This window comes from Perissodus microlepis, chromosome 19 (assembly GCF_051167445.1).
Source record: "Perissodus microlepis isolate ML-2025 ecotype Zambia chromosome 19, ASM5116744v1, whole genome shotgun sequence".
In the NCBI taxonomy this organism is placed as follows: domain Eukaryota; kingdom Metazoa; phylum Chordata; class Actinopteri; order Cichliformes; family Cichlidae; genus Perissodus; species Perissodus microlepis.
The window spans coordinates 1,111,553-1,137,435 of record NC_140479.1 but is presented as its reverse complement, the minus strand read 5'-3'; the positions used below and the strand labels follow the sequence as shown (position 1 = coordinate 1,137,435).

General features: G+C 40.7%; 1 protein-coding gene across 1 annotated transcript in view; it reads left to right on the top strand.

Moving 5' to 3' along the window:
• Window positions 1-25,883, top strand: part of rragd (ras-related GTP binding D) — a 58,508-nt gene that overhangs the window by 6,582 nt on the left and 26,043 nt on the right. Inside the window, exons 3-4 of the mRNA XM_084915448.1 lie at window positions 9,256-9,455; window positions 19,685-19,799. Coding sequence (XP_084771574.1) covers window positions 9,256-9,455; window positions 19,685-19,799 — 315 coding nt within the window. The remainder of the gene's footprint in view (window positions 1-9,255; window positions 9,456-19,684; window positions 19,800-25,883) is intronic.

The following is a 25,883-nucleotide window of genomic DNA, read 5'->3' as shown; positions in this document are numbered from 1 at the left end:
TGGCAGTGGGACTGGGAGTTGAGCTTGACTCCATCCTCAACCCGAAAAGGCCCCACAAGCTCATCTTTGATGATACCAGCCCAAACCAGTACTCCACCTCCACCTTGCTGGCGTCTGAGTCGGACTGGAGCTCTCTGCCCTTTACCAATCCAGCCACGGGCCCATCCATCTGGCCCATCAAGACTCACTCTCATTTCATCAGTCCATAAAACCTTAGAAAAACCAGTCTTGAGATATTTCTTGGCCCAGTCTTGACGTTTCAGCTTGTGTGTCTTGTTCAGTGGTGGTCGTCTTTCAGCCTTTCTTACCTTGGCCATGTCTCTGAGTATTGCACACCTTGTGCTCTTGGGCACTCCAGTGATGTTGCAGCTCTGAAATATGGCCAAACTGGTGGCAAGTGGCATCTTGGCAGCTGCACGCTTGACTTTTCTCAGTTCATGGGCAGTTATTTTGCGCCTTGGTTTTTCCACACGCTTCTTGCGACCCTGTTGACTATTTTGAATGAAACGCTTGATTGTTCGATGATCACACTTCAGAAGCTTTGCAATTTTGAGACTGCTGCATCCCTCTGCAAGATATCTCACTATTTTTGACTTTTCTGTGCCTGTCAAGTCCTTCTTTTGACCCATTTTGCCAAAGGAAAGGACGTTGCCTAATAATTATGCACACCTGATATAGGGTGTTGATGTCATTAGACCACACCCCTTCTCATTACAGAGATGCACATCACCTAATATGCTTAATTGGTAGTAGGCTTTTGAGCCTATACAGCTTGGAGTAAGACAACATGCATGCAGAGGATGATGTGGACAAAATACTCATTTGCCTAATAATTCTGCACTCCCTGTATAATAATTCAGTTTTGTCTGTACAGGACCTGAGTCTAAGATATGAAAGATCTCATTTGTATTTCGTATAACGTAAAGGGTTTGAATAGTCCAATTAAAAGGAAAAAGGTACTGAACCAACTGAAAAACTTGAGGTGCTCCATAGCAATGCTCCAGGAGACTCACCTCTCTGAAAAGGAAAACAGGAAGTTGAGGAGAGAGTGGGTTGAACAACAATATAGCTCTACTTATCAGGATGGGAGAAAAAGAGGAGTTGCAATTCTTGTTAACCGGTCAACATATTTCCACCATGAAAAAACATTTGCAGATAGGGAGGGGCGCTATGTAATGGTGATTGGCTCTGTAGGGGGGTCTAAAATTACTTTATTAAATTTATATGCACCAAACGAGGACTGTCCAAAATTCTTCAAGAATACTGCATCATTAATAGCAGAAAAGTCTGAAGGAATGATCTTGGTGGGAGGTGATTTCAATTGTACTTTGAAAACAGCTGTCGCCAGACTCCCGGCACACAATGGCCCCAAATCCAAAAAAATCTTGTTGTTTGTTTATTTATTTATTTATTTTTTTCATTTTTTATTTTTGGGTTTTACAGTTTACGATGCGGGTTACAGGCATTGATTAACACAATTTGCAAAAGACCAAACAAAACAGAAACACTGAACAATCGGGAGTGACCAGTAGCCAGGTTATTGATTTTAAGATTTGAGAATTAAATTCGGCTTATGTATGTTGGTGTATTGGACCCACTTATCCCAGCACGACAAAAACCAACTTACTCTGTTATTCACATATGCTGTTAACTCCTCCATCCTATAAATCTCTAGTGTTATTTCCCACCACAATGATAAAGTCGGTACATCTTGTAATAACCATTTCTTTGTTATACATTTTTTACTTGCAACTAGCAAGGCACTTAGTAAACATTCATCTTTTTTAGACCATTCCTGTGGCGTACATCCAAAAAAAAATGTTTTCATTCTAAAAGGGAATGTACAGTTGAAAATTTCTTGTAGTGTTTCGTGAATGTCTTTCCAATAAGTCCTGATCAAAGAGCAGTCCCACATTATGTGAGCGTGGTGTGCTCGTTGGTGTCCACATTTTCTCCAACATACAGGGGGATTCCCGTCATAATGAGTCTTTTGGCAAGGGGTGATAAAGAACCTTATCATAGTTTTCCATCCAAATCCCCTCCATCTTCGTGAGGAAGTGCATTTCCATTGTCGTTCCCATATTTGAGTCCATTCATCCTTTGTTATATACACTCCTCCCTCCTGTTCCCATAATATCTTCACATATTCAGTTGAGTGAGAAAGCTTATTTGTAAGAAATGTGTACAAAAAGGAAATATGTTTTTTATTGACGTCGCCACTATATGCCTTTTTAAGCATAGCTATCAAATCTACATTAGTGTTTGACGCCACTCTGATTGTTGTCTTAATATAATGTCTTATTTGCAAGTATCGATAAAAATCCTGCTTTTCCAGATTGTATTTTTGTTTCAATGTATCAAAACTAATTAAGTTCCCATCTTTAATCAGACTATCGAATGTAGGTAATCCTTTAGCAGACCAACACCAATTTATTTGGGGCAAAATCAGAGTCATATGCATACTATTTAAATAAAGCCAAGTCCTGTTCCAATTTAAATTCCCTCACAACATTTCTCCATACATTAAGTGTACATTTCACCCATGGGTTGTAGACCTTGTCTATATATTTTTGAATGTTTAAGTCCATCAGGACAGCTTGTATTGGAAAAGAAAACATGCTCTCCTCGATATTTTTCCATTGTGCTTTATAGCGTATATCACACCAGTTAATCACAGTCTTCAACTGAGCAGCCCGAAAATAATTGTTTAGTGACGGCAGCCCCCATCCTCCTGTCTTTTTTTGTAATTGTAAAGTTCAACTCGACAAGAACTTCAAAAGAGTCTGACTGAATATATTCAATTCAATGATAATAATGAGGTGTCCCCTTCAATCTTGTGGGAGAGTGCCAAAAGTTATTTGACAGATAATATTATAGCAGTTTCATCAAGACTGAAAAAAGAGAGACTAGCAGAACAAACAGAACTAGAAAACAAAATTAAGAAATTAGAAAAAGTCTATGAGGTAACTAAAGACACTGGGACTTTGAACTCATTGAAAGAGCAGAGGAAAAAGTTGGATGATTTACTAACGTACAAGGCGGAGGGACAACTACGCTTTGCTAATCAAAAGTACTACCAACACGGCAATCGGGCAAGCCGACTGCTGGCATTTCAGCTGCGTAAAGAGCAATCAAGTAGGGTTGTTCATAAAATCAAATATCCACACTCCGGAAAAATAGTGTGCCAACCTAAGGAAGTTGCAAAAGCATTTTCTCTGTATTACCAGGAATTATATAAAGAAGAAAATGTCCCAAATAAAATTGAAAAGATTGAACAATTTCTTAACCCGATCAATCTTAGTTAACTGTCTCAGGAAGAGGCTGAACTAATAACAAATTCAATCACCATTGAAGAAATAAAAAACAGTATTGGAAAACTGAAAAACAACAAGTCTCCCGGAGTGGATGGACTGCCTGGGGAGTATTACAAATTTTTTGAAAAAGAACTAACACCATTGTTATGCATTATTTAAAGGTGATCCCCCCCAGTCATGGTCTGAAGCTATTATTAGTGTCATCCATAAAGAAAGCAAGGACCCGACTTTATGCATGTCTTATCGCCCTATCAGCCTGCTTTGTGTTGATTTAAAAATTCTTACAGCCATTATTGCAAATAGAATCCAAAAACATAAAAAAAATAGTGAAACCTGACCAAACCGGTTTTATTTCCCATAGGCAAGGTTCAGATAATCTTAGAGGGGCCCTCAATCTTCAGATTATGGCACAGGAAAGGGACACCTCATCAATGTTCTTGAGCCTGGATGCGGAAAAGGCCTTTGACCGGGTAGATTGGGACTTCCTGCAACAGACTCTCAGGCATATGGGCTTTAATGAGACTTTTATCTCATGGGTCCAAACACTATATAAAAATCCCAAGTCTCAGGTAAGGGTTAATGGTAACTGCTCTGACTTTTTCTCTCTAGGCCGTGGCACTAGACAGGGTGAAGTGTTATCGTCGTCCTTATTTGCTCTTAGTATTGAACTGTTAGCTGAACTGATCAGATCCAACCCTCTCATACAAGGAATTAGAGATGAAACCAATACACAACATAAGCTGTCACTTTTCGCAGATGATATTCTGCCATTTTTAGAGAATCCGGTCACCTCTGTCCCGGCCCTTCTGAGCAACCTTAAAGATTATGGTACAGTGTCAGGTTATAAAATAAATACAAATAAATCTGAGGCGTTAATGATTGTTGGCAACCAGTGTTGGTCAAGTTACTTGAAAAAAGTAATCAGTAACTAATTACCGATTACTCCCCCAAAAAGTAATCCCGTTATTTTACTGATTACTTATTTTCAAAAGTAATTAATTACTTAGTTACTTTTTAAAAACATGAGGTTATGGACCCGTACTGGATCGGAGTTCCAGATCAGTCTATGCTTCTAGGGCTCATAGGGCCCTAAAAGGGCTGACTGAGGCGTGTGGCCTCATAGATGTGTGGAGGTTACAAAACCCCTCTGGAAGGGACTATACTTTTTTCTCCCCCCCTCACCACTCCTTCTCAAGGATAGATTTTTTTTTGGTATCCCAATCACTAATGCCTGCTGTTGTATCGCGTAATATTGGTACCGTAATCCTCTCGGATCATATCTCCTCATGCTACTATCTAATGCTACAGCTAGGACGCCTAGATGGAGACTTAATTCCACCCTTCTATTAGATGCAACATTCAGAGAGTCTCTTCGATTACAAATCAATCTGTATATAGAGACGAATGTCCCTACCGCCCCTTCAGCAGGAGTAGCATGGGAAGCACTAAAAGCTTTCCTGAGAGGTTATATAATACAGTATGCCTCATTTAAAAAGAGGGAAAATATTACTAAACTTCAAAATCTAGAACGTCAAATTAAACTTGCTGATTTAAAATTTAAAAATGATTGTTCTTCATTAAATTTGAATGAATTGACCAAGTTAAAATATGAATTTAATGCAATACTGTCACAAAAAGCTGAATTTTCTCTATTTCATGCTAGACAAAAACACTTCGAGGAAGGGGATAAGGCCGGAAGGCTCTTAGCGAGATATCTTAAACAGAGAGAGGCTATGGCTATGATCTCAGCTGTTAAAGATAATAATGGACGTCTTTTCTTTAAACCTAAAGAAATTAATATGATATTTAGTAACTTTTATAAAGATCTTTATAGCTCGGAATCAAGCATTTCAGAGAGTGATATAAAGAAATTTTTGTTATCTTTAAATCTTTCTAGGGTGACAGTGGATCAACTGAAATATTTGGAGGCTCCCATTACCGTTGAAGAGATAGTGGGAGTTATTAAACACCTGCTCTCTGCTAAAGCACCAGGCCTAGATGGATATACGGCTGAATTTTATAAATCCTTTCCAGAAGATCTAGCGCCACTGCTTTTAAACACTTATAACAAATCTTTTCAAGAGGGTAGGTCCCACCTTCACTATCTGAAGCCATCATTACACTTATCCTAAAGAAGGATAAGGACCCCACTGACTGTAAAAGCTAGAGACCGATAAGTCTGACCTCCTATGATAGTAAGATTTTATCTAAAATTCTGGCTAATCGATTAAACCGGGTAATAACCTCTCTTGTACATGTAGATCAAGTTGGTTTCATAAGCTTACGCTCTTCAGCTGATAATATTAGGAGGTTAATTGACATTATGTGGGCGGTTCAGGACAGCCATTCTCCCATAGCTGCGACTTCGCTGGATGCCGAAAAGGCATTCGACAGAGTCGAGTGGAGATATTTATTCGCCACTTTGGAGTGTTTCGGTTTTACCAAAAGCTTTATTAATTGGATTCAGCTTATATATGTACACCCCAAGGCATCGGTACTTAGACCTATTATGGAATAATAGTGCCTTCTTTTGAACCAGGTAGAGGAACCAGGCAGGGGGATCCCCTCTCCCCACTTCTTTTTGCTCTGGCCCTTGAGCCGCTGGCAGTGGCTATTCGTAGGGAGCCCAATTTTCCAGGTGTCAGTATAGAGAGAGAGTGTCATAAACTGTTGTTGTACGCCGATGACATTTTGCTTTTTATATCAGACCCAGAAAAGTCTTTAAACTCCTTGCAGGCAATAATAAATACGTTTTCAGCTATTTCTGGTTATAAGGTGAATTGGACCAAATCAGAGGCCCTTCCGTTAACTAGTTATTGTCCTAGGTCACTTTTTCAAACCGGTATGTTTTCCTGGCCTCAGAAGGGCATTAAGTATTAAGGCATCACCTTCCCGCCTCATTTCTCAGACCTGATAAAGATACATTTTGAACCTTTACTCAGCGATATGAAAATTAATATTCATCGTTGGTCTCAGATGTATCTCTCAATGTGGGGAAAGGTAAGTTCAATTATTTGTTGCAGGCTCTACCAATTCATGTTCCTTTGAAATACACCAAACAATTTGACCGGCTTCGTAAAGCATTTATATGGAGTAATAAAAAGCCTAGATTGAATCTGAGAAAACTGCAGAAACCAGTGGACAGAGGTGGGTTAGGGATGGTGGTGGTCAGAGGGCCCGGTGGCGCCAGTGTTCGGCAGCCTCGCCTCTGTCAGTGCACCCCAGGGTGGCTGTGGCTACAATGTAGCTTACCATCACCAGTGTGTGAATGGGTGGATGACTGGATGTGTAAAGCGCTTTGGGGTCCTTAGGGACTAGAAAAGCGCTATACAAATACAGGCCATTTTACCATTTACCATGCCTAATCTACTTTTATATCATTATGCTTTTTCTCTTCGGCATTTGGCACATTGGTTCTTACCCCCTGAGAAAGCGCCTCCTTGGTTTTCCATTGAAAGTACTGCTTGCTCGCCATTTACACCATTATATAGCTTATAAACTAATCTGTCCCCCCACATCCAATCACATCCGGTACTTTCTCATTTGAAAGAAGTATGGAAAAGAATGTCCAAATTATTCAAATTTGACCCATATCTTAACCAATCTGCTGGTATTTGGTATAATCCCAAACTTTCTATTGGTAAACTACCCTTCTTTTGGAATCCCTGGTTTCAGAGAGGTATAACAGTGCTGGGGGATCTTCACGAAAACGGTATATTTAAATCATATGAAAAACTTGCAGAAGAATTTGATTTACCTAGACAGGAATTTTGGAAATACCTGCAACTAAGACATTTGATGGCCAATACATTTGGTTCATTCGCAAAGTTCCTTTTAAGCTGTGACTTTCTGGAGGAAATAAAAAAAACCTTTGGGCGTGGACAAGAGGCATCAGCTTATTACAAAAGGCTTTTATTAGCTTCTGATCCTAACACACTGTCCTTCAAAAGAACGTGGGAAATGGACTTAAATCTCAGCTTTACGGTGGAGGAATGGCATTCTCAGGAATCTGAAAAAAATGTCACGCGAATTGCGTTCAAGATTGGTTCAATTTAAGATTTTAAATAGAGTATACTGGACACCCTCACGGTTGCATAGGGTGGGTCTAGCGACTGACGATGCATGCTGGAAATGCCAACAAGGAAGTGGCACACTTTTACATTTGCTCTGGGGGTGCTCCAAAGTCCAATATTATTGGATTCATATTCACACCGTAGTAGAGAAGGTTGTAGTTCAAGGGGTCCCATTTATGAACAGTCTTTATGTATTAGGAGACCCTTCAGCTTTGAGTCACTTATCCACTTCTCTTGCTCATTGGGTACAAACGGCGATTATGCTGGGGAGGAAGCTGCTGGTGAAAGAGTGGAAGGCTTCGACTCCTACCTTCTCACAGTGGTATACCTCTTTGGGACAAGTGGCAGCTTCCGAAAGATTATCATATAGACTAGAGATGGCACAATACCACTTTTTTTATGTCCGATACCGATATCATAAATTTGGATATCTGCCGATACCGATATGAAACCGATATAGTGTGTTTTTTAATCAAAACAGTGTTTTTTTTTATATCTTGCTGCATTTTGTATAAGTTCATACTCAGGTTTAAATAAACAACAACACTAAAGCTATTCTGTTATACCTGTATGTAAAAAATACACTGCACCCAAAATATTGTATGTATGTATGTATATGTATATGTGTATATATGTTTTTCCTTTTAAATTAAGTTTTTGAATATCCCGCACCATTATATACTGCAGATTTGGTCTCAGGTCATGTTGTTGATGTGAACTGCCTTGTTATTTTTGGCAATAAAAGTAAAAAAAAAACAACAAAATCCCCCCGCCTTGGCTGCATTTCTAGGTAAACAGCTGCAAAAAACATTGTTGTTTGCATAACTCAGTTACTTTTTTGAAGAAGTAACAATATAATTAATTACCCAACATTGGTCATTATATACTGTATTTTGCAGACAGAGAGTTACAGGACTCTCTCCCAGACCACAGACTCATACACATAATACAAGTCAGAGCTTTATAAAAAAAATAAAGTTGTGTTTTCAAAATTGGAGTTCAAGTTATTTTTACTTCCAATAGTGTTAACATACTACACAGGTCATGAACAAGATTTTTTAAAATTTTCATTGTAAGTGGGCTAAAGCAGTTAATTAAAAGTAGTCTAACATAAATGCTGTAATTTTGTTATTTTAATAAACCAGGTAACTTGGATGCATTCGATGCTGGCGTGACCACAGTGCACACGTCTAATGTTGCTCACAGTGGTCCAAGGGACGCTCAGGGAGTTTGTGTGTTCGCTCAGACACATGAAAAATTAGAGGGAACATTGATCATTAGTAACCTTCACTAGTTCTGTTTCTGTGCTATGATGAACCCTAAATCATTTTTAATACTTAAGTTTTAATGGTGATTTTTTTTTTAACAGACTTTTGTGGATGGGCTTTAACTGACATGTTTGTGTGATGGCTTGAAGTTAGTTCATGGAGATCAGTAGGAGAGAAAAGGAGAAGGGGAATATAAATGGGGGTGTGGCAAGGTGGGAGGACTTAAGGCGCATGCACACGCGCGCACACATACACGCACAGCCCACCGTGGCAGTCATATATCTTGCTTTTTTTCCTAGATTCCTAGATACTTAACCTTTGCAAAATTGAGGTATCCCTGTACTAAGAAACAAGAAAATCCAATTCGGCTGTAATGCTGGTGCAGTGTTTAGCTCAAGTAAAAAACATTTTGTGTTCTAAATTCTTGTTTATTGGGGCTGTTTGTTTTATTTTGGACTTGCGTTTTTCAACTACTGGGATTGAAGTATCATTCTTAGTTCAAGGGGTTTAAAATCAAGTTAAAATTTAGTCTACTTCTTGCTTTTTGATGAACAGTCTGTAAGAGTTTAGACTAAAAGGAATTTCTCTTTTTCATGACAGGATGACTATGTGGAAGCTCTGAGTAGACTGCATCTCACAGTGACCAGGGCTTACAAAGTAAACCCAGATATCAGCTTTGAAGTGTTCATTCACAAAGTGGATGGCTTGTCTGATGACCACAAGATCGAGAAGCAGAGGGATATCCACAAACGGACCAACACTGACCTCACAGATGCAGGACTGGAGCAGATACATCTAAGGTTGTGCGTCAACTAAAGCTTATAAAGGGATTTTGAGTTTGAGGTTTGGATTAATTATATGCATATATTTTTTTAAAAAGTGGTATTAAGCAACAGTACTTTTTTGAAGGTCTTTCATAAAATATTTGGATATTGGCTGCATTATTGGGTACTTGTTCACTCATGATTCAATTCAGTTAATTAATAGTTCTTTCCCCTTTTAAACACCTCTTTCAACTTTCAATCCTTTCTTTTTTGTATAGTAGTTCAGTTGTTGTGTACATATTTAAAAGCCACGAAATTAATTAACGGTCATTTTGTGCTGACAATGTTTATGTAAATCTGTGACAGTGCTAGATATTACATGTTGGTAAAGCAAAACACCTTGCTGTTTCGATTATTGCTCACTAATCAATGGAGAGGTGCATTTAAGTGCTAAAAGGGTTAAATCAGAAGTAAGTTGCAATTTTGGCGTCATGAGTTTGGCTGTAAAACTGCATGCTTCTAACAACTTGTTAATCACTAGTCATTAGCTAGTGATATCCTAGATAATCCTCCTTTCTGAAACGTAATGATCTGAAAAGAGTGACTGAAAACATAATCTCAATAGCAGAGTGTTGACCGAGGTCCATTAGATTTGTATAGGAATGAAAGTATTTTTGCAACGAACTCAACTGTCACTGTCACAACTCCCACCAGCCCTGGGTTTGAGGAGGGAGATGACCCACGCATGATCCTGGAAGTCTTCTAAGCCACGCTGGAAGTGTACTTGTGGCTTGGAAGAAAAATGGTCACTCGGGCTGTTGCCTCTGCTTTCTGGGGAGGCTCGGGTAGTGATCTACTTCTTCCTTCCTCAGTTTTGAAGGCATCAGGCAGGTAGTCCTGGACTGACCAGGTAGTCAATACGGTATGGATGTAATTAAAGAAAACCGTGAGGAAGGTCTAAAACCCATCTAAAAATGAAATTTAATGTTGCCACCCTGAATCTAAGAAAAAACTGCCTTCTCCACTATGTACGGTTTGGAGCATTTTGTCACACTTCCGCTTGGCTTGTTCAGAACCACAGCCACCTTCCATAACCTCATGGACTGGCTCTTCCGTCCACATGCTGCATATACTGCTGCTTACTTGATGATCAACAGCGACATCTGAGCGGATGATATTTAGTTGAGTGGCTACGGTGCTGGAGTCATAGCCAACCTCAAAAAGTCTGTCTCCCACCGTCCAAACGAACCTAGTGTACCCCCAAACAGATAAGACAGCACCCATCACATGCTGCCCGCTTAGGTTAGGCAGTTCTTGGGGGAGGCTGACTACTACGGGGCGATTGTGGCTCAAGAGTTGGCAGTTCGTCTTGTAATCGCAAGGTTGCCGGTTCGAGCCCCAGCTCTGACAGTCTCGGGAGTTGTGTCCTTGGGCAAAACACTTCACCCGTTGCCTACTGGTGGTGGTCAGAGGGCCCGGTGGAGCTTCTGTCGGTGCGCCCCAGGGCAGCTGTGGCTACAATGCAGCTTGCCGTCACCAGTGTGTGAATGGGTGGATGACTGAATGTAGTGTAAAGCGCGTTGGGGTCCATAGGGACTAAGTAAAGCACTATACAAATACAGGCCCTTTATCATTTTATTACCTCCAGTTTGCGCTTGACTTCACGGAAAAAACAAGCCCTTTAACTGACCTTGCCTGAAAGGGTGTCCTAGATTTGGTCCAATGAATGGCGCAGTGCCAGGCATGCTCTCTTTGGGGAACCCCTGCCCCATGCTCCTAACTTTCCCTCCCTCCCTTTCATTCTGCTGATGGATGCCTTGAACAGAGGGCTGGGGGCCGTTTTGTCACAGCAGGTAAGTGGGATCGACCACCCTATTGTGTTCGTCAGCTGGAAGAGGAAGTCCCGATACAGCACAGTGGAGAAGAACGGTCTAGCAATCTTGCAGGCAGTTGACCCTCTTCGTTATTGCCTCCTGGGACGCTCATTCATCCTCTGTTCCGACCATGCCCCCTGCAATGGCTCCACCGCATGAAGAATACCGACACCTGGGTCACTCAGTGGTATTTGGCTCTCTGGCTATTTAAGTTCAAGTTGGTCCATAGGCGAGGGGTGCAGATAGTCGTGGCTGATTTCCTCTCCTGCTCGCGGGGGTGAGGGAGTAAGCTCAGCTGGTTGTGTCCCCGGCCTAAGTTGGGCAGTGGGGTATGTGGCGGGTTGTGGTCTCCGGCTCTGCTGCAGAGGAGCAATTTTTCAGTTGGTTCAGGGCTGGTGCCAGGGAGGCTGGCATGGCAGCTGGGGCTGATTGAATAATCAGTTTCTCCTTATATCAGGAGATCGTTGGGAACAAGACAGGTGAAAAACTGCACAGCAGTCTGAAAACTAAAATCACTGAAAACAAAATGCCACAAACCCTGTGATACTATGTACGTGTTGGTCACAGTGCGGTTCACTTAAGCAGATGTGAGCAGAGTAATAAAACTTAGGTGTCAACCAAAGAGAAAAAAAACACTATTATGCTTTGGAGTTGGTGGTCTCAGCCCAGTTCATAACGAACTCCAGGGTGGTTAGTTTACAGTGTGAACATGATTCCGCCTTGAGCCGACCCAACAATCAGGTGTAGGTTGTAAATTTACCATACCATCTCCGGTATGATGGCGCCTGTGTTCGGCCTTGCCGCTGCTGGCTGCAGTTTCCCTCGCTCTGTTATGCTGCTGTTTCTGACTGTCCTGCTCTCCGTTTTTGTCTCTGATGTATTGCCTGCCCTAGTCTATGATCGTCTGACACTACTATCTATTCGCTCCTCTATGGTGGGCCTGGATATCGCTCCTTCATACAATGGCTTCTTCCCTCCTCCGCTGCCGGTGTCTGGATTTTTGACAGATGTCGCCAACAGCACCCTTTTGGGTCCACGCAAATCATGGAGGAGGAGAGGTAAAAGAGCAGGTGTCCAGGTGAAATTTAGACTCCTCTTCAGACGAGGATTAGCGGGTAAGCGGCGTCGAACATTTCTGGTTACCTGTGTTCAGACTGCCTGTTCGGAGGAGAATTTGTTTCCCCTGCCCCTGCTGGATTTTGCAAAGCCTGGACTTATGAGATCGTGTTTCCTTAGGAGTGTTCATCCAGACTCTCCTATTATTTGGCCCGCTGCCCCAGCAGCGAGCGGTATCTATGATCGTTACGGATCGAATCCCCAGTTTCTACGCCCCCTAAAACGGGTCAGTGTCGGTAATGGTTTGACTTATTCCTCGTTGAGCATGGCGCTTCTCAATGCCCGATCTATGACAAATAAAACGTTCTTATTGAACGATCTTATTCTTTCCAAAAAACTGGACTTATTATTTTTAACTGAAACCTGGCAGCGTGATGGTGACTATTCTTCCCTTATCGAACTTTGACTCCTTTGTCAGGCCGCGGACTTCTGGTCGTGGCGGAGGACTGGCTGTGGTGTATCGAAACTGGTTTCACTGTCACTCATTGATGATTGAAAAAATGTCAACGTTTGAACTACAGCTGGTTAAAATTGGAATTAAAGATCCGTGTTACTGTGCTGTAGTTTATCGTCCACCTGGACTTAACGGTCAATTTTTAAAGGAATTCAGTGACTTTTCATCTTCCATCTTGAAGTTGTCCAGATTGCTAATAGTTGGTGATTTTAACATGCACATTGATGATGACTCTGACCTCTTTGCCAGAGGTTTTCTTAGCATCATGGACTCTTTTCACTTCACACAGCATGTATCTGGCCCCACCCACACCAAAGGGCACACTCTGGACCTTGTTTTTACTATTGGCTTAACCATTGACTGTATTAGTTCTGAGGATATTTTTATTTCGGACCATCATCGAATTATATTTAATTTGTCTTTTTATTTGCCTCCTCCTCCTGAGCGTCGTGCTTTTAGCTCGCGCGTCTCAGATTCTTCTACTGCTGCTAAATTTTCTGACGTTTTTAATTTACCTGCTTCTAATGCTGTTGATTTAATAACAAATCTTTTTAATAATTACTGTCTTTCTATTATCGATAATATTTGCCCTACTAAAACTAGACTAGCCCCTGTTACAAAGCCCTCGCCCTGGATAAACGACAGCATTCGCTGTTTAAAGCGTGTCTGTCGTAAAGCTGAGCGTTTGTGGAGAAAGACTCGTTTACAGGTTCATCTCCTTCATTTAAAAGACCTTTTAGTTTCCTTTAACGCTTCAATTCGTGATGCAAGGGCTGCTTATTTTTCAAACCTAGTCTCTAGAAGCAGAGGTAACCCTCAGGTTCTATTTGACACTATTAGGGATATTGTTGCTCCGGCTTCTGCTGCTGTCCCTATTTCTTCGAATGAAGACTGTGAAAATTTTCTTTCCTTCTTTGTTGAAAGGTTAGCAATGTAAGGAGCAACATCTCTCCCTCCATGTACCATTTGCCTGTTCTGATTTTACTTAAGCCTGTCAGATTTGAAAGATTTTCACCAGTGTCTTTACCTGAGTTGTTGAAGCTGGTCACTTCAATGAGATCATCCTCTTGCCCCCTTGATATTTTATCTGGGTCTTTGTTTAAAAATGTTTTTGAGTCTATTGGTCCTAGTGTTCTTAAAGTTATTAATACATCTCTACTCTCTGGTCAGGTCCCTGGTTACTGTAAAAGTGCTGTCATTCACCCACTTTAAAAAAAACCTAAACTTGATCCTTCTTTGCTTTCCAGTTACAGACCCATCTCAAAATTGCCTTTTATTGCCAAGATTTTAGAAAAGGTTGTGGCCAAGCAACTCACAGTTGTTCTAGGTGAACACAACGTTCTTGATAAACTTCAATCTGGCTTTCGTAAGGCTCACTCTACCGAAACTGCACTTCTTAGAGTGTCTAATGATATTTTGATGAATTATGATGCTGGAGAGTGCACTGTTTTGATGTTGCTGGATCTGACCTCTGCTTTTGACACTGTTGATCATCTTATTTTGTTAGATAGATTAAACCACTGGGTGGTGTATCGGGTACCGCATTGGAATGGTTTAAATCCTATTTGTCAAATCGATCTTTCTCTGTGGCTAACTCTAAGTTCAGATCCTCCGTCAGCTCTCTTGCCTATGGGGTGCCTCAGGGCTCTGTCTTGGGACCGTTATTGTTTTTGTTGTATTTACTCCCTCTTCTGCAACTTCTTAGCTCTTTCTCTGATATTTCATATCATTGTTATGCAGATGATATTCAGCTATATATCTCTTTTAGGCCACCTGATGTTTCTAGGCTCCAAATCCTGCAGTCCTGCTTAGATTCTGTTAGAGATTGGCTGGCTGGTAATTACCTTCAACTAAATGCTGATAAAACGGAAGTCATTGTCTTTGCTCCTGAGAAATTTGTTCCCCTCGTGGTTAAAAATCTAGGCCCTCTTGCTTCTTATATTAAACCCTCCATTAGGAACCTTGGTGTTACACTTGACCCAGCTCTGACGCTGGACACACACGTCAAATCTTTGGTTCGCTCTTGTTTTTACCATTTAAGAAATATCGCTAAGCTGAGTCCCATTGTGTCACGTTCCAAATTGGAAATGATTATTCATGCTTTTGTTTCATCTCGCTTAGACTATTGTAATTCCTTGTTTACTTGCTTAAGTACTGCCTCCCTGGAACGACTGCAGGGTGTTCAGAATGCTGCTGCCAGGCTTCTGACAAAGCATCACAAATACTCCCATGCCACTCCCCTGCTGATTCAGCTGCATTGGCTCCCTGTCAAGTTCAGGGTCCATTTTAAGATCATAATCATGACTTATAGGGCCCAGCACGGTGTAGCTCCAACTTACATAAGTGATCTTCTTCTTTCTCATCACCCCAGCAGGTCCCTGAGGTCTTGTGACCAGGGGTTGCTGGTTGTCCAGCATACAAGGTTAAAAACAAAAGGTGACAGAGCGTTTGTATCAGTGGCTCCCACACTCTGGAACTCGCTCCCTTTGAGTTTGAGATCTGTGGACTCAGTCATGTTTTTTAAAAATCAGTTAAAAACTTATCTGTTTAAACTCGCTTTTGGTTGATTTTGTTTTGGTTTAGATTTTAATGTCTGTTTTCTGCCTCTGTAAAGCACTTTGTGATTTTATCTTGAAAGGTGCTATATAAATACAATTTTACTTTACTTTACTTTACTTTACTTTAATCTAAACACCTTCCCATAGCCATGTATACTTTGTATTCAGGGATGCTGCAAGATACCATAGACGTATAAAGGCCAGAACAGGTTAAAAACCGTGAGTGTAAATTCTCCATATTCTCCCATAGTCTAGAACATAGCACCAGCAAGTGGACTGAACATTCTTAAATGGTTTGTAGCAATGCATTACAGTTTGTTTGGAGTTCAATTGGATTTTTCTGTGTGAAAATCAACTGAAGTACAGGGAAAAGCTACAAGTTTACAACTTAACTGTTTCAGACCAGAGTAAACAAACTACAGGTATATAAAAATGCCCTAAAAGACAGTGGGCCCTCTGTTGTGGAGCTGCATTTCAGCCAGTGGTGTTGGGGATCTTTTCAATAATTATGGAACTATGAACACAGAAAACTTCCATCAGATTTTGATCCACAATGCTACATCATCTTCAAAGCATCTTAGTGATAACAGCTTCATTTTTCAGCATGACAATGATCTCAAACACACTGCCAATGCAGTAAAAGCATACCCAGATAGAAAACCACACAGTGGAACTTTATCAGTCATGGATTGGTCTACTCAGAGCCTGAAACTCATCATCAAGCAGTGTGGGATCATCTTAACAAAGAAAACTTTGTACCTTCATTACCCATTGTTGTGCAGGTGAAGCCAAAGGCAAGATGTGCTTCATTATATTTTCTAGTCTTTGGCTTGGAAGGAAGTTGGTTTGGAAGCATATTTGGCGATGCTTCATCTTCCACTTTGTGTTTGTGTGGGAGCCCTGTCAAAAACCTGTCCATTATGCTAGCAGTGTAGAAGCATTCACTACCCCACTACTATTTGTCTTTTTTTTTTTTTTTGATTCATACCACGGCCCCCTGCAATGGCTGTGCGCCCCCCACTTTGGGAACCACTGCGATATAGTAAACTTCAGAAACTCTACAAAAAAATCCAGTACTGTCTTGTAGAAATTATCGATAGTTCAGCTTTTCTCTCAGTGACAGTACACTGCCATAATGAATCTCTCCTCAGAGCAAGCAAGACTCACAGCATCTAAATCTTCCCTAGCATCCAAATAGGGAGGTTTTTCCTAGTTTAAGACTTTTTCCTCTGTTGTGGCAATGCCACTGTCTTCCAGTTCAAAGAGAAGTCAATTATTTATAGTATGCTTTTGAATGTGTCTCATACGCCATTCAATTCCTTCTCAGTGGAGATGTCAGGGTCCAGGAGTTTCAGTCTATCCACAACCTCAGATTTGTAAATTCAGAAATTCCTCCATATTAGACATATTCCGCCATAGTTAGTGTAGCAAGTATATTTAACTGCAAAGTGACAATGGTGTGGATAAGAATTTCTTGTATTTATTTATTATGCACATTATTTTATTGTATGATGCCTTAGTGCCACTGAATTTTAGCATGTCTCACACTCATGCAGTTAGACAGATGGTGGGGGGTCCGGTAAGGAAGTTGGGGGGAAGCAGACAACTCCACAGAAAGAATCTTTTGTCTCTTCGACGACTCTGGGAGGTAGCAAGTAGGACTGGGCAATATGACCCAAAATTCATATCTCGATATTTTTTTAGCTGGATGGCGATATACGATATATATCTCGATATTTTAGGTAAGAACAAAAAGAGTTCTTAGTCAAAGCCGTGTCCCAGATGTCACACAGGTACTTTTGTTAACATACAGCGTAGATGTACATGAAGAAATTACTCGAAAATAAATTATCAGCATTTATTAAATAATAATGCGCCATAAATAAAAGAAAACAATGTTGTTTTTGTGCATAACAAAAAGCTCACAATTGTGGAGTCAAAATGTAAACTAAAAGATGCTGAGCATAATAACAAAGACAGACAGATTTCACAGCTGCTCTGTTCCCAAGTTCTACTGTGTGACTGACAGCCTGGAGTTTGAAATCCGCTCCGTAACCATGTCTCTTAATAGGTGCCATTTATGGTCTTTATACACACACAATACGGTAATATTACGTTGAAGCACAGTACGTATTGCTCCGCGAGGCTCCAGACCACGGTAGTCGTAATGCTCCAACAATCCATCAAGCAGTGCAGCTCCGTAGCTTAGCAAAGTCATACTAAAACATTTTTTTGACAGATTGCTGAGCGCCGTGTTCCACGTAAAATCGGTTCGCGGTCAGTAAGCACAACCAGAATTCATACACAAGGCGCGCTGCCGATTTTTGAGAAAATAAAAGGATTTTAGGCCGTGCAGCCCCTGCATGTCGTTAGCGCGGTTAGCTCGCTAACACGTTGACGCCGTCCAGCCCCACGCACGGGGCGATCCGCGGTAACTCGTTAACGGAGATTTGCCGTGTCCATCTTGTTGTTGCCTGCAGGTGAAGCTATGGGGGAGGGGGAGTTGTGTTCAGTGAAGGAGAGGCGAGGCCCAGTAACGTTGCGTAGAGACAAAAGTGGACGAAAGAGAGGCAAACTTGCGGCTCCACAAGTATAATTATAACGTAACATAGACTATATCGATATAAACGATATTGTCACATCTTATAGCTCGTATAAAAATATATCGATATTTTTAAAAAAACTCGATATATCGCCCAGTCCTAGTAGCAAGGGAGTGTGAACCTTAAGGTGTGAAACAGCTGTGGTACTGCCTTTTGTTCCTAGAGAAGGTATTTAACTGAGAGCCATGCTAGGCTCAGGGAGACTCTGCTGACCGTCTGCCCCGCGATCATGCAGGCTCTCCACCAAGCTTGGTTGTCTGTTCTTTGTTTTGATTAAAGAATGTTAGCTACCGCTCACCGCTTGTCTGCAGGCTTTACTTAATGGAAAACTTCCACAACAGGTGCTTTTCAATTCCTTTTATATAGGAATAGAACCAGAACACAAGCAGTTGGTAACCCTGTGTATCCACCCATTTTTAGAGGAATGTTTTTTGTTAAACCTCCTAACACTGACATATGAATCATTCAAGCACAAAACATCTTCTAACTCCAGGTATAAATTAATGTTTTGTCTACACATAACTGATAACTTGGCAAGAAAGCAATGTTAAATGGTATCTTTACCAGGCACTGCAGTGAACCACTGAACCTACAAAAAGATTGTTTGACAGGAATAATAGTAGTCACTGACAGACTGGCCCTGGAACAGTGATAGAAATCTGCTGCCATCTGCAGTATGATGAAGATGAAATGAGGGTGGACGTTTCAGCAAGACAATGATCCCAAACACAGCCAAGGAAAATCTGTAGGTTTCAGAGAATGGCCCAACCAATGGCCAGCCTAACCTGAATGTAGCTGAAAATCTCTGGCAAACAGCTAAAGCTCAAATTTCATAGAAGAGGCCTACAGAACCTTCAGGATTTGAAGACTGATTGTATAGAAGAATGGGGCAAAATCATACCTGCGCAATGCATACTTGAAGTATGTTTACTTGAAGCTATTACCAACAAAGGCTTTTTTAGGAAGTCTTAAATACATTTCAGTAAGGTTTCCGTCTCATTATTACACATAACTTAGTTTATGGACATATATGGTTTGATTTCTTTGCATGTGTTGATTGGATGGGTTGTTACCAGCTTCTTTTTAAGTTGCAGAAACTGCTGGATCTTGAAACTCTTTTGATTCGGTTCAGTTTGATTCAATTTTATATGAAAACAGTCACCTCAAGGTGGTTCATATTGTAAGGTAAAGAATACAATATTAGAAAGAAATCCCAACATTGATATGACCCCCTACGTGTAAGCACTTGGCGACAGTGGGAAAGACAAATTTCTTTTCAATAGGAAACCTCTCACAGAAATAAGCTCAAGTGGTATATAAACACACAGACTAAATATAGGTGAGTGAAGAACACTAAGTGCATTATAGGAAGCCCCCAACAGCTTAAGCCTTTTGTAGCATAACTAAGGGAGGGTTAAGGGTCACCTGACTAACTGTATCCTTTATCAAAATAAAAACGTTTTAAGCCTAATCCTAAAAGTAAAGAAGGTGTCTGTCTCCCTACTGTCTTTTCAAACTAAGAGCTGCTTCCATAGTAGAGGGCCATACAGCTGAAGGCTCTGCCTCCTTTCCTAGATTTGAAAACTCTAAACTGCTGTCTTTTTATTAATGGGTAAACAAAACCCAGTTCTGATTCATATTTTTCTTTCTAACCCTGCAGCTTTTATTTAACCAGCATATATGACCACTCCATATTTGAGGCCTTCAGCAAAGTGGTCCAAAAGCTCATCCCACAGCTGCCAACGCTGGAAAATCTGCTAAACATCTTTATATCTGTGAGTAGTTCGCTTTTCTTGCACACAAACACACTTACAGCATCACTGAGTGAACAGCATGCAACTGGATTATTGTAATGGTCTTTTTACTTGTCTCAGCAAATCAGCTCTGGATCGCCTTCAGACTGTGCAGACTTTTAACTGGCACAAACAAGAGGTCACACATTACTCCAGTTCTGGCTTCTCTTCATTGGTTGCCAGCAAATTTTAGGGTTCATTTTAAAATTTTAGTCGTAACTTTTAGAGCTCTTCATGGTGAAGCTCCCCAGTACATCTCTGACCTTTTGAAACCTCATGCTTCATAGGTCTTAGACTTAGGTCTTCAGGTCAGAGGTTACTGTTGGTCCCACGTCCTAGGTTCAAAACACATGGGGTTCAGGCTTTTCAGGCACTGGCACCAAGGCTGTGGAACTGTCTTCTGTTGTCTTTATGCTGTCTAGACTCCACTGACTCCTTTAAAAAGCAGCTGAAGATATTTTTATACAAACCAGCTTTTAATTAATTTTGTCATTATTTTATTTATAATTCTGGTTTTATTGTGGAGCACTTTGTGATTTTTATCTGTGAAAAGTGCTATATAAATAAATTTTACTTACTTACTTACTAAATGTTTAGGTCAACCCTCTGTACAAACCTAATGTGTGCTTTTCTGATTGAAGTTGGAATGTGCAGGTAACTAAATTTTTATGTGCATGCCTTTTTGTGCTTTACAACAGCCACTAGATGGTAGAAGTGCATAAGGTCAACTTCAGTGTACGATGGCATATCCTGCTGAGAACCAACCTATTCATTTATCTCCTCTATAATGGACCGTTTAAAGAAAAAAAAATCTTTGGACTTATTTGAGCTAAATACTAAGTCCTGATGTACTTAAGAGGACATCTCGGGCTTTCCACTGATATTTGATGTGTTATTTGGGCTCTTTTTGCTCTAAAGAGGAAGGGAATTATAAAAAGAAAAAGTTCAATGGGAAAATTATTTTTTCCTCTGTTTTTAGGAGGATATTAAAGAGTCAAAAATCATTACTTGCTGTATCAGTGGTTATTGTTGAGCTATTCACAGCTCAGTTCTTTCATTCATGAGTTTTCATCCAATCGAAGTTAAAACTGAAAAGTAATTGCAGCATTGTGCTTTTTGTGTCTCAGTATTGCTATTTATGGACTTAGCTGGATCTTTGGCCTAATTGTCATTCTGCCAAATGAGGTTGGGACTTCTCTGAGGTCCTGGGAGATGCATCAGAATATAAATATCTATGTGTAGAATGAACAGTTCACCTTAGACAAATCTTTCTGTCTTTGCTATATTAGTTAGCACAGGTAATACTACTGGGTTAAACCAATGTCCTTGAATGGGGGAGAGCATAAACTTTCAGCTCTAAAGTAGGGTTTATACAGCTTTTCCTGGTAAGATATATATTCTATCATGACATTACACAACTTCAAAACATCTTTCTGCAGCTTCACTAATACCCAAATCCAGAATGAGGACAGATGAAGGTTTTTGTCTGTGATTTATTTATTTATTCATTTATTTATTTATTTATGTTAGGGATTTAAGCATTATTAATTTCCAAGCATTTTGTCTTGAGGACTTGAAACAAAATGTAGTATTATTGTTGGAGTTGATAAAAATCTATTTTCTTTGATTTGCTTAAAATTCCAGAGTGTGTAAACTTTGAAAATGTCTGTGATATCTGCGGGATGATAATATCTCTAGCAGCTGAGAAAAGCTGCACACTGTGAATAGGCCTGCACACAGAGATATGTAAATGTCAGATCTGACAAACTGAATGAAAGTAAGTCTTACTTCCAACATTACACGGGGTCTTCACTGGACACCATGGGGTATTTCTGTGTGTATAAGGATCAAATATTCATGTCATCCCATTAAGATGTTTGGCTAAAAAGACAAACTCACATGTTGTCTGTTTACCCTGCCGTCAAATAAATGTATAAAAAAACAGTAAGTTATTGAATAAAATTAGTATTTGATCCTCTATAAACCAGCCAGAATTCTTGCTCCTAGACTGGCTATGTGCCCATGTGACAGTTACTCTTGATCTGAACTCATGTGTAGCACAGAATCAGTTTCTTCCCTTTCCAGGTATTTACCAATAGTGGTTATTACCTGGTTGACTGCTGTCTGTTTGCGATCTAAATGTTTTAGCAGGTTAAATAAGTATTGAGCATGTCACCAACTTTCTAAGTAAATATATTTCTAAGGGTGCTATTGACAAGAAATTGTCACCAGATGTCTCTAATAACCTATCCAATCCACACATGCAAAGAAATCAAACCACAGATGTCCATAAAATATGTGTAATAATGAGAATTGACACATGGATAAATCATTGAACTTTGTACAAAAGGCTTGGTTGGTTATTTTTTGCCTATTCTTCCACACAAACAGTCTTCAAATCCTCAAGGTTCTTTGGAACCCATCTATGAACTTTCAGGTCAGGCCTGGCCATTTGCTGGGATATTCTAGCATCTTTACTTTCTTTCTCTGAAACCTACAGAGAGTTTCTTTGGCTGTGCGTTTGGTATCATCGTCTTGCTGAAACATCCAACCTTGTTTCATCTTCATCATCATGGTAGAGGGCAGCAGATTTGTATCAAGAATGTCTCGGTACATTTTTCCATTTATTATTCCTTCAGTTATATGAAGTACGTGTACATGAAGTACACACTGCCATATGTTGCAAAATGGCCCCACACCATGATATTCCCACCTGTCAATGGAAAATTGTATTTAGTAGTCAGTATAATCTCTTAATGATATAAGTTTGAATATGGTAGAATACTACATGTAATCATTTGTGTTTAGAAGTATATAGTTGGTGGCATATTGAAAGAATGTCTCATCCTAGGGGGTCTGTAACATTCCAGGGTGTTCTGGCGTTCACCCCCACATCCTAGGAGTATGGGAAAGGTCGTACCTTGTCTTATTGTCTTACGGTAGGATTAACGCAGCTATGTCAGTTTTAGTCTAAGTGCTTTTTTACATATAGATGAACTGTTGGATTTTCCAGACCAGCAGGTTAAGGGAAGTCGTTTATGGGGTCACACTCTAACACACACACACACACATTCCAATGTAAGGAACAAGCACCCACTGAAGTGTATAAATAAAAGACCAGGGCAGTCCTCAGTGCTTAGTCTCTGAACCTCACTCTTGGTGTGTGAGTTCTGGTGACTGCCCTTGCTAGCAAGAAAATCTGTGTGTTTCTCCTCTCTGATTCTCTGCTGAAGAAGTGTTTTAGAATATATCTCTTAACACCACCTCTAAACTTCACTGTTGGTAGAGTGTTCTTGGGTTGATATGCAGTGCCTTTTGACCTCCAAACATAGCGTCATGTATTATTATAGTATCCAAAGAGTTCAATTTTGGTCTCATCTGACCAGACTATATTCCCCCAGTATTTCACAGGCTTGTCTAAATGTATTTCAGCAAACTTTAAACATGCTTTTTTTTATGTTTTTTATTCAGCAGTGGGGGTCTTGTGTGATGAGTATGCATACAGGCCATGGCAGTTGAGTGCATTACTTATTGTTTTCTTTATTATTTTTCTATAATTATTTTACAATTGTAACTGCTGATTTCAGGTCTTCCTGTAACTGTCCACAAGTGGTCCTTGGATCAGAGACAACATTTTTGATAATTCTTTTCACTCTTCTGTCTGTAATGTCACTCCTGGTCCCCTCCCAAATCGGACCAGGAGTGACATGTTTAGCCACATGCTCTCCTTATATTGCTGTCTGTCTGAGTGGTGTCCAAAAAACGATGTGGGCTTCCTAGATATTTGGGAAATTTTCTGGAGGAAACCTGGTCATGTTAGGAGAGACGGGATCCATCCCACTATGGATGGTCACATTTTGAGGGGTTTAATATTTGGCCAGATTTCTAGAAATGAGAGCTGCTCCATCCAGAGTTTGGACCAGGAAGCAGAGTTGCAGTCTTACACGCCTCTCTGCAGCTTCTCTCCTCCTGTTACCCCCCAAAACCCCATCTCCATTGAGACTGTGTCAGCTCCCAAACAGACAAAAAACAGACTAAAAACCAGCAAAAACAACTTAAACATAAAAAAAAATCACAGTGAAAGAACAATACAGTATCCACATCTGCACCAAAGAGTAAAACAGTGAAATGTGGATTATTAAACATTAGGTCTCTCTTCTCCAAGTCTCTGTTAGTGCATGACATAATAATTGATATGTTAGATTAAATGAATCAACCCCCCCCGAGTCATTCTAACTACCAGAAACCTCGAAGCACAGGCCGAGGGGGTGGTGTGGCAGCAATTTTTCACACCAGCCTATTAATCAACCAAAGACCCAGACAGACTTTTAATTCATTTGAAAGCCTGATGCTTAGCCTTGTCCACCCCAGCTGTGAAACTCAGAAACCAGTCTTACTTGTTATCATTGTTCTCAAGATGGCGCCAGTGTTCACGGCAAGCCGTCTCCTCCACTGTTGTTTGTTGTTTGTTGTTTGTTGTTTGTCGTCTTTCTCTCTATGTGCTGCCCTGATGTCTCCACGTTACTTGCCTATGATCGCCAAACTCTTTTGAATCTCCGGCCTTTGGACTACCAGACACAAGATTTTAAATGGAGATCTGAGAATCCTCCTCCACTTTCGAAGGACTTTCCTGATTACCTCCGCCACTTACCATCTACCTTCTCTCAAACGAAACGTTCACGGAGACGGGGTAAACGTGGCGGCATCCATGTTCGTATCAAGGCCTTTTTAAAGTCCTATGTTGCGACAAATGATCGCTATTCTATAATAATCTTGTCATCTATTCCTGCCCTCCGGGACCATGCTAACTTCAGACTATTCTGTCACCGCTGGATTCGCGCTGTTGTACCTTATGGTTACCTGGACCTCCCAGCTGATCTTCCACCTGCTCGGTGCTGGGTGCGGTCCTCCAGAGGAGGTGCGAATCTCGGCAACCTTTGCCTGCTGCGGCGTTCTCCTACCAGTAACAGTGTGACCACTCTCCGTATGGCCTTGCTAAATACAAGGTCATTGACGAATAAGACTTTTATTTTAAATGATCTTATTCTGTCGTCGGGACTGGATTTCTTATTCCTGACGGAAACTTGGCTTTTTCCCTTCTCGGAGCTGCTCCCACCTGACTACGCTTTTATTAGCTCACCCCGGACCACTGGAAGAGGTGGAGGGCTAGCTTCAGTCTTTAAAGACAAACTTCGATGTCGGCAGCTGCCACCTGTTCTGTACCCCAGTTTCGAGGTGCAGTTATTGGAAGTGAATTGCATCCCCTCCATCTTCTGCGCTGTGGTGTATCGCCCCCCGAAACTTATCAAGGATTTTCTTCCAGAATTTGCTGATCTACTGGGGAGTCTTGTGCTACGTTATGACCGTATACTAATTGTTGGTGACTTCAACATTCATGTTTGCTGTGAGGACAGTTTGCTAGCTAAGGATTTCCTCGCTCTTATTAGCACCCTCAATCTCACCCAGTGGGTAAGTGAACCAACTCACACTAAAGGTCATATACTTGATTTGGTCCTATGGTCTGGATATTTGCATCACGGACATAAAGGACTCTGGGATTTCTGATCACTTCCCAGTTTTGTTTAATACTGTAGTGAGCGATGTGGATTTGAACAGTGATGGTCCTGTGCGGCAAACACGCACGATTAACTCCCAGTCGATCGCCCACTTCATTGATGCTTTCCTTGACTCTCCCCTCTCTGATGCTAACTGTTTTATCAGCGGATGAGCTTGCTAACCTCTTTTATACTACATGCGCTGACATCCTTAACTCTGTGGCACCTCTGAGGATTAAACGTGCCAAATCCTCACAACCCTGGCTAAATGATACTACTCGCGCCCTTAGGCGTGAATGTCGTGCTGAAAGAAAAGGGAGGAAAGACAAACTCCACGTCTCTCTGGACATCCTCCATAATTGTTTATCTAAGTATCAAAAGTCTGTTAAAGCTGCCAAATCTGCCTTTTTGTCTAGCATTATTATGACTAATAGCCACAACCCCCGAGCACTTTTTAATACTTTTAATTCTGTGATAAACCCTTGCACTATCACTTATAGGGATGCCTCCC